Source organism: Aquila chrysaetos, chromosome 22 (assembly GCF_900496995.4).
Source record: "Aquila chrysaetos chrysaetos chromosome 22, bAquChr1.4, whole genome shotgun sequence".
NCBI classification, from domain to species: Eukaryota; Metazoa; Chordata; class Aves; order Accipitriformes; family Accipitridae; genus Aquila; species Aquila chrysaetos.
The window spans coordinates 4,971,039-4,988,550 of record NC_044025.1 but is presented as its reverse complement, the minus strand read 5'-3'; the positions used below and the strand labels follow the sequence as shown (position 1 = coordinate 4,988,550).

The following is a 17,512-nucleotide window of genomic DNA, read 5'->3' as shown; positions in this document are numbered from 1 at the left end:
CTGTTTCATGCCATGTTATTTAAGGGCAAGCTTTTCAGCAGTCTGAGCAGGCCTTCCCTGCTGTGTTCAAGTGTATACTGTTTCAGTGCTGGACCAGTATTAACTCCAGTTCAGATGCTGAGGGTTTGAATTTTGGAGTGGTCTTGTCTCCCCCTCCCTGCTCCCTCTCCATTTTGGCTTAGGACTGTGTGCTTTCACAAGTATTAACACTTTCAGCTTTGCAGTATTAACTTTCAGGTAACACGGAAAGCTTTAGATCAGTTCATATAGTCAAAACCTATTCCAGAAAAGGTCTCTAAGTGAACAAGTAACTATTAGTAATAAGCAAATTATCTGCTCAGATACTGAGCTCTAGGTAATATTGGATTTTACATTACAATGACGGTGCTCTAAATCTAATGTGCTTTTTCTCTGCTAGAGTCAGCTTTCATTGTCAAATCCTTTTTTTCTTTTTTTGGTCTGTGCTGCAGCTTTAACAGCCGATGTGTAAAGTTTGTGGTACATGAAGAGCACAACGTGGTGTTATTTCAGCCCTCAGAGAAGGATCCTCCCCAAAAGCCAATGACTGCACTGAACAAGCCTGCCAAACGCCCGTCTCTCCTCCCTCTTACATACCAAACACCTTTTAAACAGCTTTTTGTCTAGGGCAATTGTCAGATATCTCATAATATTGTTCCCCACGAACCTGTTACCTATCCGCCACTCGACATTACGCAGACCTGGCCAGGTTTCTGGCCGCAGAGCATGCATCGGACGCACTTTGAATACTGCTGAACCCCATCTGTTCCACACGGCAGCGAGCACGGCAATATCCCTGCTCCTCAGGAGCGGCAGCAGAGAAGTCGTCTATTGTGGTTTAATTAGCAGTAACCCCAGCCCGGGGGAAGCGTGAGATTTCACTTTGCTACCTACACCACCGCTCCGAGGTGGGAAGGAAGGAGATCGAGCCCCCAGCTTCGCCCAGCACTGCAGCACGGGGAGAGCCACCCCCCCGCCGCCCCAGCACAGCACCAAGTCAACTCACAGGATCTCCAGGTCGCGCAGGGCTCGGAAGGCTCCATCTTCGATGCAGCTGATCTGGTTGTTGTCCAGTTGCCTGCAGAAAGGAAGGGAGAGGATGAAGGCTGGCTGGTACGGGCAGAACCGCCTCGGAGCGCCAGGTTGGGGGCTTCCCCGTCACCGAGGTGTCCCTCCACCCCCTCGCAGCGCCTGCTCGCCACCCGGCGCAGGGCTGCTCGGCTGCCACGCTGCTCTGGCTCTGCTCGCTGCTGTCTGACAGCGCTGCACGCTACCGCACACTGAAGCCTGTCAGGTCTCAGTAAATATTAATTGCGCCTTTTTTTTTTTTTTTTTTTTTTAAAGGCAGAAGGGAGTAATTTCATTACATTAGGGCATCCAATCCATTATGAGCTTTTACCGTCATGTCACTGAAACAATTTCATTAAGCTAAAGGCCTGTAAATCATTGGAGGTCACTGTGCTGCCCTCCGTGACCTCCCAGAATGCCTTTTTTCTTTTACTGGAAGTTGGAGTCCTCTGTCCTGACAGTACTAAATCTCCAGGCTTTATCTGCCCAAGAGCTGTGAGAGTGCATAGGGAATATACCAATTCCAAATTAGACTCAACTAATCTAATTTTATAGTCTTTTTATTATTCTAAGCACCAAATGTCTGTGGTGGTTCGATGCCTCTCTGCATTGTTACTGGTCCCATCTGGTAGCCCATTCTATTGAAAGATTTCTGACTAAATACAGATTCTGTCTAACTGCATCAGGGAGAGCAATCCAGTGACAGAAAGCATTATACACACATACACTTAAAACACTATTTTGCTTCAAAATGCGTAATTTAATATTTGGACGGTGGAGTTCTCTCATTTGTCTCCCTGCATACGTATGATTTAAATATATTTTAGAATATATATGTGGATATAGCAGTACAGCTACATCTGTCTCTTTTCCTTAGAAAATTAAAGTTGTAAGTTGTAATTTAAAATTCAGTGATTACATTTTCTGACATCTGATCCCTTAAATAAAATTATGTACCTGCCCACGTGTAAGTACAATATCTGCATTTCGTAAAAAAATAGATGCAGGCTCCTGACTATATTATACTGTCCTTTGCCCAGCATAAACTTTAGATTTGGTGAGGCAGGGACCATTTGTTCTGTGTGTGTAAAGTATCATGAACAAATATACCAAGATTGCCTCGCAGTTTCTGGTTGCTATTAAAAAATAATAAATATATACGCAGAGATAGCAAATATATTACTATATATATATATGTATAATATATTTGTATAGTTTTACCAACTTCAACTATTTGCTGTACTTAGTTTTTGGTCTAATTAGACATTTGTCATAGCTTTCTTATTATACAACAATAAAGTACAGACAGAGCAAATAAAACCTTTATGCACCCCTTTAAATACTGAGTTTGATCTACTAATATGGAGCATCTTGAATATGTGTATATTTGAAGACTACGGGAAACTTAACATTTGTAATGTAGTCTGGTCTTGATGAACATCGTGTTTTTTATGATTTACAGTGCATGAAAAACCAGGCATGCTATAAGGTCTACTAAAAAACTTAGCAAGCGTAAAGCCCAGCTAAGGTTTCTCATAGCTCTTGTACCTTTGGAGAACATGCTGAATTTGGCAAGACTTCAGCGATGTCTCCCATACTGACAGATACCAGGATGTACAATCACCCAAAATGGATTTTTCTGTACCATAAGAGTTGGTGCATAGTATATATACATATGTATATAAGTATATACATACATATTTATTTATGTTCTCTCCGTTACTCCCACCACCTAGCGAAGTTGCTAAAAACTATATATTTTTGACTGCTGGGAGGACCCGCGGCTGCTGAGTGCCTTTCCCCGAGATCCCTGTTTAATTGTGTGGGTTGTTAAAAATTTGTTGCTCAAACAGCAAGGACGGTGCATTTCAGGAAGAATAAACTTAAAATGAGTTAAATATAATGCTGGTTGCATGACTAAGTACTTTACACTTCAGTTGGCTTTATTAAGCATAAAGTTGGCACAGGCTAGCACGATGAAGAGAAAGCAGGCGCAACTTGAGAATCACGTCTCTTCTACAGGAAGTACTATATATTTCCTATTTTTATTTGAGTTATACTATAATATTGATTTTTCTGCCAAATACACTAAAATAAGCAAATAAACCCAGTGTGCTAGTCACAAAGTCTTCTGATTAAAGGGCTTCATATGCGGTGTGTTGGGTTTTTTAAAAAATGCTACTCTCATAGACTGGCTTTTGTTGAAAAAGCATAATGACAATCTTAATCATATTTCTATAGGTCCAGTCACGCTAATGCTAACAACCAAGTTTAGTCCGTGTGATTGATCCACAAGACAACAGCAAGGGAAACTTCTAGATGCCCGGAAAACAAGCACTTAGCGGGATAGTCAGTAAATGGGGAAAATATTCATTAGAGATACACCCTGATTCTGTGTGCCCCGTAAACTAAATCTACAGAGTCTCTGGGTGACGTCCACAGATTTAATGCTTCTTTGTAACAGAGCTTATGTTTCCTGGTATCTGTCACACCAAAACATTCACATCGGTGTTTAACTCTAAGCATGAGAGTTTCTTCTCAAAAGAACTGTTAGTTGTCTTAAAATTAGGCATGACTGTTTTTGAGACCCTTCACCTCCCCATTTATTTCTCCATGGGTAAAGACGGAAATTCTATTTCTTTGCTTCTGTACAGCACCCTGGTGAGTGGTTAAGCAGAGACTAGAGATTTGAGAGTTTAAAGTCTAAATGATGTCCTCCTTCCAAGACAACGTGTTACTTTAAAGTTTTGAGAAAACTTCAGGTAAAGCCTTAGAGAAAGGCAAAGACAGGTGTTCAACACATACTTTTATAGCCGTGAAGACAAAATAAAAATCCTGTGATGTGGGCTAGCAGCCAGATCACATACTCAAAGTGGGTAAGCTGTACACGCAACATTTGTTGAGAAGAACATCTTACCTGAATAAAAAGCATCATATGCAGAGAAAGTAAAAATTCAACTTTAAAAAAAAATTAGCAAAATCAGTAGTTCAGAACAGGTGGCACAAGTACTTCCTTGAGGAACATGCGACACTGCTCCCACTTCTTCATCGCTGCCTTCTGACTGGAGCACTCACACACACACACACACACACACACACACACACACACACACAGAGCACTGCTACCTGAGACACAGATCAGCTGCTCCAGGCTTACAGGTAAATTTAAAAAATGGTCTCAGTCAGCAGAAGCATTTATTCAGATTTAAATACCATGTCTATTTGTCAGTGTTCATACCCTTTCCAGAAGATCTTTTTCTCCTCAATATTACAAACAGGATGTTATGCATGTAATAGTGTAACGTAATGCTGAAAAAAGGTCAGACAACACAAACTCAGATTTAAGACACCATTCTAAAATGGACAAAGTCACTTTTTATACCTCCATTCCTGCCTTTTGAAAGAATACAGCACTAAGCTCAGACTTTATCTAAAACTACCAAGTGACTCAACTGCCTCTGAAGAAAATAAGGGTTCTCACACAGAAAAAGTGAGCCTCTATATTTAAGAGGCTAAAGGATGACTGAAACCGCAATAATCAAGCTGTGTGAAATAGCCGTATGATAGGTATGGCACGTGATAAGAGCTACAAGCCAAGGCACGAACAAATAAACACTGCCAAACTTTGAACTTCCAAGTTTTTGCTAAGTTAGATAGATATCTAACTTTTATTTGGGTGAAAGTGTTTGGGTTAAATGCCAAATCTCTCATGCATTAGACACAAAGCACTGGACTTGGGCTTGGTGACGTTGTCAGAATGGTTCTTGCTCCAACATCAGTGAGCCGAGATCCCAGCCTGGGAAACCCAGCAGCTCGCGTGTGATTGAATTACCTACTCTGACCTCACCTAAGAGGCTCCAGGGATCCGAGATCTCCATGACAGGCAATTAACAACCAGACAATACTAACAGATACAAAGAGCAATACCGGAAGATCGCAGAGAACGGAGCAAAACACTCAAGCAAGGAAAATATTGAATGGGTATATGGGATTTAGGTGAAGTGTGACAGAGACAAATGCTTATAAACGACGCGAGAATTTATAAAACTATTTGGAGAAAAGGCATCTTTCATATGGTAGAGCTATAACACATAATGCCGTATGTATTATTATAATCTGACTCTAACCATGACTCAATAGCTAGTCTCAGTTTTTATTAAAAAACAGGAAAATTATGTGACTAAATTATATGCAACTGATTGATCATTGTCTATCTTTAAAATTGATGCTTTAAAGAAAAAACCTTAGACACAAATCACCTTTCTATGAAATGAGAAATAACACTGCATCCTAATAGATTTATATCACTGGACAGTCTATGGTTTGGCCAAGACACTGCTTTAACTATTTAAAACACAATTCCTCTGACAGAGTATAACTCCAGCTTATCCATTTAGATTTGTACATTATCTATCATACATGAGAGCTAAATTTCAAATAACATTTGCAAGGAATAGGATTTTACAATGTTGATATTCTTTTACCATTTGAAATAATCCTCTAAATACTGAGGCTTGGAGGTTTTGCTCACAACAATAAGGAATATTTAGTTTTCAAATGCATTTGAGAGATAAAAATCCCTAGCAACAAAGCTGATATAATTTTTATCAAGCTACTAGATTGAAGATTTAAAAAAAAAAAACAAACAACCCAAACTGTTCTGAAATATTAAAGAATTTAATTCATCCAGGGTGAAATTTTCCAATACCAAAATAATCTAATCTTTTACTAACATTACAAGTTAGTTAATGTTTAAAACCCTACATTTATATTACTAGCAATGTTTCTTCATAGTACACCAACTAAGCTGACGCCATATATAAAAGCTTTCAATATTTTTTCTGCAATTAGCCATACTCACATTCATGAAGAAGAGGTCCTTCAAGCATCAACATTTCACAGTAATGAACTACATAATCAGTGTTTTGTACTTTGTTTCAGAGGGATTTTTTTTTTTTCCATTTACAAACACTACCGAGGCCACTGCAGAGCTCAAGTGTTAATCTGGTTTTTAATTATACTGTGATGGTAGTTTAATTACTATAACCTCTTTCTATATTTTGTCCAGAATCTAGTTAAATGTTTAAATAAAAGCCTGTATTAACAAGTACTGTAATAAATACTTTTCAGATTTCTTTGTTTCTTATATTTTACGTTTAGCACATTTAGCATAAAAAGAAGTGTTAGAATAGTTGCATATTTAAGAAAGCTCTACTGTTACAGATATGAAATTACTACTGTTACAAATATCTACTGTTATAGATCTGAGATTAAGCAAGAGCCATTTCCTCATTAATAAAAGACTTGCATATTTAACCAGAAGTATCCATATTAAAGTTTTTGTATTATTAAAGTATTTAAAGGAATTTTCAATAGCCATTTCACTGGAAGGTAAATTCACTGTAACTTATTATAGAATTGTTGTTAGAAAAAAATGAGTTTTGTTAATTACATCTCCAAAAGAACCTCAGTTCGGACAACATTTTTCCCAAACCTTTTCAGTTCTTTTTTCTAATATAAACTGCTGGGTTTATGCCATCACTTTCCCATAAAGTTTATACCCTAGTACTGAAGTTCTTCCATAACCTGTAAGAATTAGAGAGACACTCTATAACATTTATTGTCCAGCCTCCAAACCAGTCCTTATATAATGTTAAGAATATTAAAATTTCAAAGGAAAGTAACACCAATACATCTATGTAAAATTTCTCACATACTAACCTAAAGTCCTTATCCTTAAATTAAATTGATAAGGAAGCCCCATAAATGGTAATAGATGGTCCTTTGAAGTAATACTAAATTCAATTAAATTGAAATAATATAAAGTTGTTTCAAAGTAGCTTTTAATGCATTTTTCATGTTTAATTTTTACTCTTTATTGATGCTTTACTAAAATCATTCTATAAGAGCTTGCTTGTATTAGAAAATTTAAAGAATTGATACATTGAATTCAACATAAAAATAATTTTCAAGTGGAGTAAATTGGTGGTGCAAAACAAATGACAGAGTTGCTGTGATCAAGCTGAAATCTCCCTCTGGGATTTTTACAAGTGTTCCAAAATTCCTTTTTTTGTTTGTTTGTTTTGTTTCCTAAAGATGCAGTGTTGCCAAAAGCTATGGTTGAAGCATTGTGCAGAAACAGCTCATCTGCATGAAATAGTTGGGCAGTGTCATATTCTCTGTCTTCAGTTTTCATACCCAACCTATGTTGCCAGGTTGTTAAATAAGGAGGGAGGGATATCTGATTTGGAGGGGAAGAGCTGTTTGTAAATAATTACTGTCCAGACTATTCAAAAGTATTAAGTATTTACTCTAAGTTTTTTTATTAAATTAACTCACAATTCAAAATGTTGCTGTCAAAAGTAGACATCATATTAGCTTAATGCAAAACCTAAGTGGCAAATGAACATGTATACTACTCCTGCCTCCTCCGACAAGGATAAATACACACAAATCCAAGATTTCCTTTCAATATCAAGGGATTTAGAACAATTTTTTTTTTCTTTTTTTAACTCTCTCTGGTTGCTGATGTAACAAATAGTGCATACCAAGCACAGAAATGGCTGTCTCCATAGCAATTGGGGCAGGTTTTGCGGTTTCCCTAGTTACTCTTGACTGATAACCATCTGTTGTTCTCCTCTGCTATAGCCCCAAAGGGGAAAAGGGGAAGAAATGAGGAAGATAAAATGGGTGTTAGAGAATACAAAACTTATTTACTATAGAGTTTTTTTCAGAAGGTTTGCACTTATTAAATTTTAGTTTTATTTATTGTTACTTTCAGTTGACAAGTATCAAATAGCACATGTAAAGGAAAGTTCTAATTCCAAAAGGTTACTAATCATTCACCTTATTAATAGGAAATCATACTAGGGAATCATATTAGGAATATTAATGGGAAATCATATCATTAGGGATGCTACTATGAAACTGTGGAAAATGTGAAACTAAGGCACTTATATAGAAAACAATACACAGATATTTAATCTAAATAATTAGTAGAAACGTGTAATTTACAAAAAGCATGAGGCAGAGGAGGTGCAGAAGGTTAGCATCCACCTAGCTGCTGCAGGTGGAATAGGATCACGAAGTAACTGCTACTTTCCAGCCCTGACCTGCAATAATGGCTGGAAGTTACCTCTGTTTACACGTTTGTGGCCATCACTGGCCATCACTTCCATCAAACCTTGAGCCCCTTCCTCCCCTTCAGCGTCCCTGCGTGGTGCCCTAAGGAGGACACAGGTACAGCAAGCCTGCGGGGACGAGGCTGCCCATGCCCGCAGCCCTCCTTGAGGACAGCAGCACGGCTGCACTTGCACCACGGGCAGCCCCCGATGGCCCCGCTGCCTGAGGCACGCGTCGAGATGCGTACTGTAAGCAAGGTCAATGTTTATATAGGCTCGTGTACCATCATGGTATTATTTACATGGAACTAATAGCACATAAGTCATGCTCATTTTGAAGGAAAACCAAATAAGCCTCCACAGGCTAGCTGTTACGGCAGATCAATATAGCAGCACGCATTTTTCCCTTGAAAATGATTCCGTGCATATGTTCCGTGTAGTAACAAATTCATTGCGGGATCAAAACTTAAAAAAGCAAGATACAGAATGCTTCATCCCTTAATATTAAAATTTGTATAAGCTGTCAGTTGTCAAAGACAGACAACATTTGTTTGGAGCTACCAGTATTTCTAAAATGTAGCTTCAGCAGGCCAGAGGAGGGCACGAAGCTCTACAGAGTGACACAACAAGGCAGGGTTATTGCTCCGCTGGTTCTTATCCACGGCGCAGGACAGGAGACGTTCTGGACACAGATGAAGTTACTGCTGCCTCGAGGACACCACCGAAGGGCTTCCCTGGGGCTGCCTGGGTGCCCGGCTCCTGCCAGCGGGAGCTCAGGCAGCACAGGGCTGCGCAGAGCTTATCGGGAGAAGGGGCTAACGATGCCCACGTGTACTGCCAGGATAAAGGGCGGGATGTAGGAAAGCAAGGTGGCTGTTTAACAGGGTTGCTTAGCAAAAATCGTATTAATTCTGGTGTTTCGTTGTTTACACATTTTTATTATTAATAATTTACTAAATTCAGCTTTGAGAGGAAAACTGGGGCTCTCATGCCTCTAAGAGGCTTAGACTTTTTCAGCAAACATGAAAATTACATGACAAGATAGAGGTCGTGGCAGAGAGCAAATGCAATAGACCTCGGCAATTAAGCGAAGGTAAACGCGCCCAAGGGCCAGACACCAGAAGCACCTATTTTACACAGTTAGGAAGATGACAGAGCAAAAAGGAATCTTGACATTCAATCTCCAGACATCTGTCCCCTTTGAAATCACATATTACATTAGATTAATTCTATCACCTGCAGTCATACAATGACTTATGTTTTCTAGCTCTTAAGACAAAAATTAGGAGGAAATAATACCAAAACAGTAAATGTTGTGAGTAAAGTCACAGCAGAGTGCCAACTTTGTTACGTGGCTGCTAAATTTGGGCAAACCAGTAAAGATTCTTGTGCTTTGGTGACTTTTTTTTTTAAATTAGAAAATTAATATTAATACCTAGTGGATCAATACCCAAGCAATTCACATCTTGCAATTATGAACTGTAGTATCTTAGTATAACACACCAATAAATTTTTCAATCAGATCCTGGTTTATCATGCTGTTTTAAAAAACCAAAAATGGCCAGTGACAGCTGGAGAGGGAAGAACAGTTTTGAATATCTCAGTGCCCCATTTTGGTTTGGGGGATTATTTTTTTTTAACACGGTTGTATTCAGTTCCTCAACATCCAAGAAGTGCTAAAAAAATAATTAAAACCCACAGTCACTGGAGCATAGTTAACGAACACTACATATTTCAAGATGCTGCATTAGATTTAAATAACTCTGATAGAGGTTTCCAGTACTGATCCTGCTTAGCACAGGCTAGGAAGCTTTTCTACGGTGTTCCAAAGACCAGGCCACTTCATCTTTAATACAGCTGTGGGCTCCAATTTTAGGATGAGTAAGTGGCACTCTAGATGATGAAAGGTGTGTGAGGGACTGCTTCCAGGTTTTTTGTTTGGTTTTACCCCTTTTCTCTTATACGGATGAGGCGAAAGCAACTCGCCTTTGAGACATGAAATTTAAATTATTCTAGTCATTTCTGCTGTAAAATTGTCCACTGAAAAATAACCTATGAAAAATAAGTGTTTTCAATTACTTTAAGACAAGGAGCCATTTGGCTTAGCTACAGCTTTGTCTTGTTCACTGCCTACCTGTCTGGGCATTATCAAAGTCAGAGATTTTGTTTTTAACACACAAACGCTCCTAAATGGCTGAGGTCCACATGCAGCTCCAAATTCTGACTCCTCGCTCTGATTACATTTTTCTCTGCTTTGCAGGTATGTGACTTCTCAGGCCTACTGAAAAAGAGCAGCAGACCCAAGTACATCATATAACTATGCTCCTAAGGCTGTTGCCCTCTTACTGATATAAAATGAGGCCAGCAATGGATACTATAAAAATGTTTGAAAATTGTTTTCCAGTCGTTGCTTCAATGCACATGCAACGTCCTGATCCTCTGTTTTTAAGAGTCTTTATATTTGTCATTTCTTAGCATCACATCTCATTTTGCAAGTCAGGTCTGTGGTTGACTTGTAATCAATATTAGATAAGCATACGGGCAGGTTTAGATGAGTCGGTGTTAAGGGTGGGAGAGAGACATTAGAATTCAGCCTGAAGTTTCTGAGCTTTTAGGGCATTTACATCAAACTTTATTCTCACTACTCAAGGCAATGACTTCATGTTCCATATCCAAATTCCCACTGGAATTACTTCTTATGGTCTGACTCTATACTTCATTGCCCCAAATTTGCTTGTTCTCCTATGTGATTTCAAACAAGTAAGTTAAGATAATGAGAGCTCTGGATTTCTGCATTACCTGCTTATGCTACAAAAACTTTGATGAAAGGGTAGGCTCTTGCTGTGCAGTTTTATATATTTTTTTATGTTTGTACTGTGTTCATAAAAATAGTACTCTGCACTTCTCTGGGCACTTGTGTGCTTATATGTGTAACTTACATAGTTACATAAGTACATTTGCTTACTCATATGTGAGTACTTGTGTATGTACTTACATATGAGTAAGCAAATAACACTCTGTTTACTCTGAAAAGACTAGTAAGGCGTTCAAATAGGCGCTAAAATCTGCTATTTTGTTACTATTACAAAGTGGGGTATATTTGGCAAAAAGAGTGTAAAAAAGAAAACAGCATTTCTGAATCAGGGAAGATTCTTCAGTGAAAAAGCAGTGACTGTCTTGAGAGTGGCTTCAGGACTGGGAGGGTGCTGGGTCACTGCCTTACCAGGGAGCTAGGAGACTAGCAATGAGAAAGCACCTTTGTCACAGAGATCCCAAAACATTAGGAAATCATTTGTGTAGGGAAGGGGGTAAGCTGTGAGCAGTTGCAGAACAGAAGACTTTCAACTGGAGGCTGCTCTGGGGCCATACACTTGCACACACTTAGCTTTAACTGCTGAACTTTCACCAAACAGCCTTCTCCAAACTTACAACCTTTCATTCACAGATGTGAGTGTTGTCTTGTCCTGTCTGCTATATGATGAGGTCCATGGGGGAGGAAACCTCATTTCTGTGTGCATTCAGAGTCCTGTGTGCAAGAGTCCTGAGCAGGCCAGCCTAAAGGCGACTTCTCGTTACCAGCATTGTCGAAGTCCACTCACAGACATGAAATGTTTGTTGGACAGTTATACATGAATTTGAAGACCCATTCTTCTTCCTCCAGTAATTGTCCATATCCAACTTAATTGTCTCATGACATATTTCATAAAGATGTCACACAAACTATGCCTCTGTGACTTGTGTTCTCCTCTGCCAGCAACTCCTTTGTCCAAGTCTATACCAGGTCTGGAACACTTGCAAAACTCACCTATGCTGTCAGTGAAACACCTGCACGTAACAAATGAAGGCCCCAAACACTTAACAGGGCATCTACAGAACAAGAAGGGTTAGGAAAGAATAACAAGAAAAGAACTGGAAAGGAAAGGAAAGGGAAAGGGAAGGGGAAGGAGAAAGGGAAAGGGAAAGCGAAGGAAATAAATGACCTGATATATTAAATGGGAACCAAAAATAATGTTGCTCTTGGTTATCTGGGGACCTAGTAATTACATCAATTTTTAAATACTTTGAAAAGTGCTATGGAAATACCCAGCAAACTGGATCACAGTTGACAAAAAAGCCATTTTGTTTTATTGTTTTCAAGCCAGCCAAATTCACGTCATCTGTGAAATGTTTATCACCCAGGGTAAGGATAGCAATCCATCCTGCGGATTTATGTTTACAAGCATTTTGGAACAAATGTTCCTATTTGAACACCCATACGAACCATAAGTACCCAAAATGTTTGGATCACTACATTCAGTTTTTGTTAGTAGATCTTTAACTTTCTGAACAATGTTTTACTAAATCAATGTGGCACTACTAAATATCCTGCAGGAACAGGGCAGAGAGCATATGGGACAACTCTTCCACATATTCACCAGGGAGTGTTTCTTTCCACCTACATGAAACCATAGGTCTATTTCTTTTAATTTATAAAAGAAAATAGCATCTAACTATTTTTGGTATTTATGTGATTGCTGTAGTATTTGAGTCCCTCACTCTTTAATATATTTATTCATCCTGCCCGCAGATGCACAGCTGTCAGCAGCATAACGAGGTTTTACAAAATTTCAGGAACTGAATGCAACACTTCCAGTTCCACTAACCTACATCATTTCTAAATTAAAACATGCTTCCCCGGCCTCAGGACATGTAAAGTACCAACCTAAAACATAGAACAGGGAAAGTTTATGTCAAAAGTGCTGAATACCACTCACATGCAATAGAGTTATTGATAATGTTACTACTGTCACAAAGTAGATTTTATAAAGATATAGGTAAACATGTATAACAGCACTAATGTTTTACTGAACTGCAGTACTTGAAAGCAAAATATAATTGAAAACCCTATTGGTACCCGATCTCCTCAGACAAGCTTAGTTCTTGGGTAGAACTTAAAAGCAGCCTAACAGGTGGTGAAATCTTTCTTTCAGCTTTCCTTCTGGATCACTATTCGCTTGGAGAGATTAACTGCTGGACAAGGAATAACTTGACCCTGGATCTGAAACTTCACAGTTTAGAAATCCTAGTACCAAGGGACAACCATAATCTCCAAGACAACACGCATTGCAAAAACAGGATGACAGGTCACCTCCAAAGGGCTTTATCCCAAATTGCAGGAGACTTGAGTAAGGTGACTTAAAAGTGTGTATTTATCTCAAATGCAGGACTTCTAATGAACAGAAATGTGAAAGAATTATTCCATTTAAAACTGGTAAAAACAGCAGAATGAAATAACTGCATCTCCAATTTAAAAAGACAAAAAATAGATATAGACAGAAGATGGCTTATTATTAGACATATAGTTAGTGTTATTAATGAATTTTTACACATTACATCTAACATCAACAGGAAATATTGCAGAGGCAGGTTTATATACAGACTTTCCTAGAAGTTAGATTTCAATATTTTTCTCCACAAATTGCTAAGTTTTTTATTTTTTTTCAAGAAAAATATTTCATTTTGAAATTAATGAGACATCAACCTTCAGGTCATCTCAGACATTGTGATTTCTTAAATATAAATGGTTACATGTCTAAACCGTTCATTCACATTTACTTACTAGCCACTGAATAATGATTCTACAAGCCTTACAAAATTGAAGCCATTAACAAAGAATCTTAAAAGTTAACTTAACCCATATGACTTTGAAATTTTTCTTGCTAGGTGGTAGGTTTTCATTAGTATTTTTTCCTGACATTAGTCCATAAATATATTCATAGCAGAGCCAACTGCTTCCTCCGCCAGGATTGTCATAACAAAAAGGCAGTCATGTGCAAGAAAACTTTTACTCTCTAGTAGGATTAAGCAGCAAGTTTGGATCAAAAGAGCATACCAGTTACTTTACCTGACCCTTTAAACAAAATCTCAAACATCTAATTCATACTGAAATGTGACAGCACTTAAATAAAATGGCCAGAGAAAAGCCCTGCCCCACAGTTTTCCTTCTTGCAATCAAAGCAACAAATCTTTTGTAAGTAGGTAAAGAGGATACCTGCACAATTGGCTTCACAGTACATTTCTCCCATCCTTCTCAGTCACTCTCCTGAGAGTGCTGCTTGCCTAACTTATTGGCAAGAGCTTGCTGCTTATCCCCCCCACCCCACGCCGCGCCTGAACGTTAACCCTTAATTATGCTTTCCAGCTGCTCCACAAGTTGTTAGAGTGCCACATCGTTGAAAAGCAATGTGGGCTCAAGGCAGAGAGCTAAAAACCAAACAAACCCCCCCCACCAACAAAACAACCCCCACCAAAACGGTTCAGATAAATGCAAGCCCCCTTATTCAGTGAATCATTCCAGGCAAACCACTTGACCTCCTTGCAGCAGTCATCTTCCTTATAAGACTGGTTTTAAAAGCAGGACCTAATCAATACCTGATGCTGCATATGACCTGAGCTTAAGCGTATAAATTAAATACAAAATAAAGCAGGTTCAAGGGTGAAACTCACGTACAGGGCTACTGAGGGGTCACAAAAGAAAGCAGAAGGAAGAAGAAAAAAAGAAAAAAAAAAAGAATCTAATTTCTAAAGCTAATTTTCACACAGAAAGATCCATTTCCCACCACACATTATGACAAGCAATTTTTAATGTGCATGAAAAAGAAAAATGTTTTGTTGCACTGAGTAGACGATGCGGTGACTCGTATGTTGTGCACCTGGAAATGCAGTAAGAACTGCTTACGGGGATCTTAATGCAAACCATTTGCCTTAAGAAATCTTGTGCATCACGTCACAGTTTTATATAGCCCATTATCTTATCTGTTTAAATGAGTTAAATTCTAGGGTTTGGTGAGTTTTGGGGTTTTTTTTTGGAAAAGCATCATTCTATATTCCAGTATTAACATATCACGACTGCCTTCTGATTGACAGGATATTGAGGCAGAATTATATAGGGAAATGATCATTCTTGGAAGTCTCATGTTCCTTCAAAAGAACAACTAAGAAATCCTTACTTTGCCTAGTAAAACAAGAGAAAGGAAGAAGAATTCCAAATGTGACAATAGCACATTGGACAAGCTGTGTATGCATATTATCGTAGCGTTACTGTACTACTGTTCAATGATTTGGAAAAATAACTCCAAAAAGAGCTTTAAAAAAAACCACAAAGGACTGGAGCAGAGGTTACTTCCACATGAAGATAGAGTTCTCGCATTTGTTTCTTTGACATTTATGGGACTACCAAAGGGTAAACAAACACAAAATTAGATCCCACAGGCTTTTGGTAGGAAAAAAAGTGGAGGAAAACGATATTCGGTAACAGAAATCAGTTGTACAAATGAGACCATCATCTGACCGCCCTTTCCAATACTGCTATCTCGCATTCACCCTATGTCATCTGGTCTTAAACAAAAGGGTTCTTATTCTGCCTACCTTGAAGCTATGTTACTAAAGCCATTCTCAGATTTGCACCTAGATCATCAGCTTTACACTATTTCTAATAAGCTCATAACAGATATTTGAGGGCCTGAGGATTCCCTCTGTGCTTCGCTTAAGAGTCAGATCCTTATTTTACATTGGAGGAAAACACTGCAGATCCAAGCACAAACATGATTTTTAAAAATAAAACAAGGATCCTCCACAGGATATTCTTAATATCCATGTAGGATTTACATGATCTGAGCTTCTTTTGAGGAAATTTTCAAATGATGAAACAACTTATCTGTTTAAAATGACTGTATAACATCCCTTGCTGTATAAACACAGTGAACATATGTTCATGTAAAACCAATTTATGATGAAAAGACTGTAAAATACAATTATACCATTACAGTTTAATTCTTTTTTTCCTCCAAAAATGTTTTCCTTTCAAGGCATAACAATTTTGGATTGAACTGAATTGCAGGTGGCTTCATTTTCCTATGGCCACTTTATCTCATGGAGCCACCCAACTGCAAGATAGTGAAGCCATATAACAGACTGAATCACTGAATGAGAAACGTAATCATTCCCTTCTGTGCTCTAAATGTGGCAAGAAACTATACAGGCTTTGTCGTCGTTGTTGTCGTTTTAAATACCCAGTTCTGCTCTCGCACAGAGAGCTGCAGCTGAGTTGAGGACGGACAATAGCCAAGCAGCAGCCTTGCTGAGGTGGGGTCAAGAACGGGGGACATCCATCTTATTTTGTGGTCAAGGAAGAGCGATGCAGGAAATCTAGTCCCCCAATCAATTACTGAAATTAATTTTTGAGCCTAAAGTCATTGCCTTCTGGAGAAAACAAGAATCCATTTACTTACCTGTTTTGCACCAGTGTTTTCATCACTTTTTTTTTAACGAAGCTAGATTAAAAATAATAAATGTGTTATCCAGAAAAAGTGATGCAGTATTAATTAAGAACTGAGGAAATTTTATTCACCTGAAAAGGTACAACTAATCCAGGAACACTGTTGCCTATTTACAAAATGAAATATCAAAATTTAATCCCAGTGAAACGGTAAAACAACTGGAGACTCCAGAGACCCACAGTATCTCTGCCTTGAAAGCCAAAAAGCACATTGGCTCTTCAAAACTGATTCTGAGCAGCAGGTGAGCACTCCCTGCAGATCTCTTCGCTGTAGGCAAGATCTCCATTTTGCACAGAACTGGTCCTGCCAGACAAGTCCCGCGGCAAAGCGTGGCATTGCCACGGACGAGCAGGCACTGCCCCCGACTCCTGCTCTTGTGCCAAAAGACCCTTGTCTCTCTAGCTAACAGACATGTGTTGCGCTGACTGAAGAGCTGAGCTGAAACACAGGGGGAGAGAAGGGAAAAAAAAAAAACAGACTCAAGCTATGGTTTTAACTTTGTCCAGCTGGAAAGGTCAAGAGGAGAAGGCAAACTTTGTTCTGCTGGTGGACAGTATTTACAACCCCCATTTATTCGTGGAGTCTGCACTAAAATGATATTGCTATGCTGTTTTGGCTAGAGACTGCATATGCTGACCCCTCCGTGCCCAGCACAGCACCGGAATAATTCCATACAAAAGGTTTGCATTAAATGTAATGAAGCAAATGACAAAATCAATAAACCTGGAATGGTGTGGCTATCATAAAAATGATGTAAATTCAGAGTTCACAGTGGTTATGAAGCTATTTAGAATTATAATTAAAAGCAGCACTATCTTTTTTTCAGAATAAAAGCTCCTTTTGACAATCATAGATGAATACTACAGGAAATTTTCAACAAATGTATTCAAAATTAAGGTATGGCACAAAGACAGCATAAATTATACAAGGATAAACTGTAGGCATAGGTTAGCATAAAAAAAGTACAAAATAAAGAAAATTTGATTT

At 38.5% G+C, this 17,512-nt stretch overlaps 1 protein-coding gene across 1 annotated transcript in view; it reads right to left on the bottom strand.

The window, feature by feature from the left end:
- Positions 1 to 17,512, bottom strand: part of SLIT3 (slit guidance ligand 3) — a 536,791-nt gene that overhangs the window by 232,921 nt on the left and 286,358 nt on the right. The window contains 1 exon segment of the mRNA XM_029998071.2: positions 1,025 to 1,096. Within this exon segment, the coding sequence (XP_029853931.1) occupies positions 1,025 to 1,096 (72 nt within the window).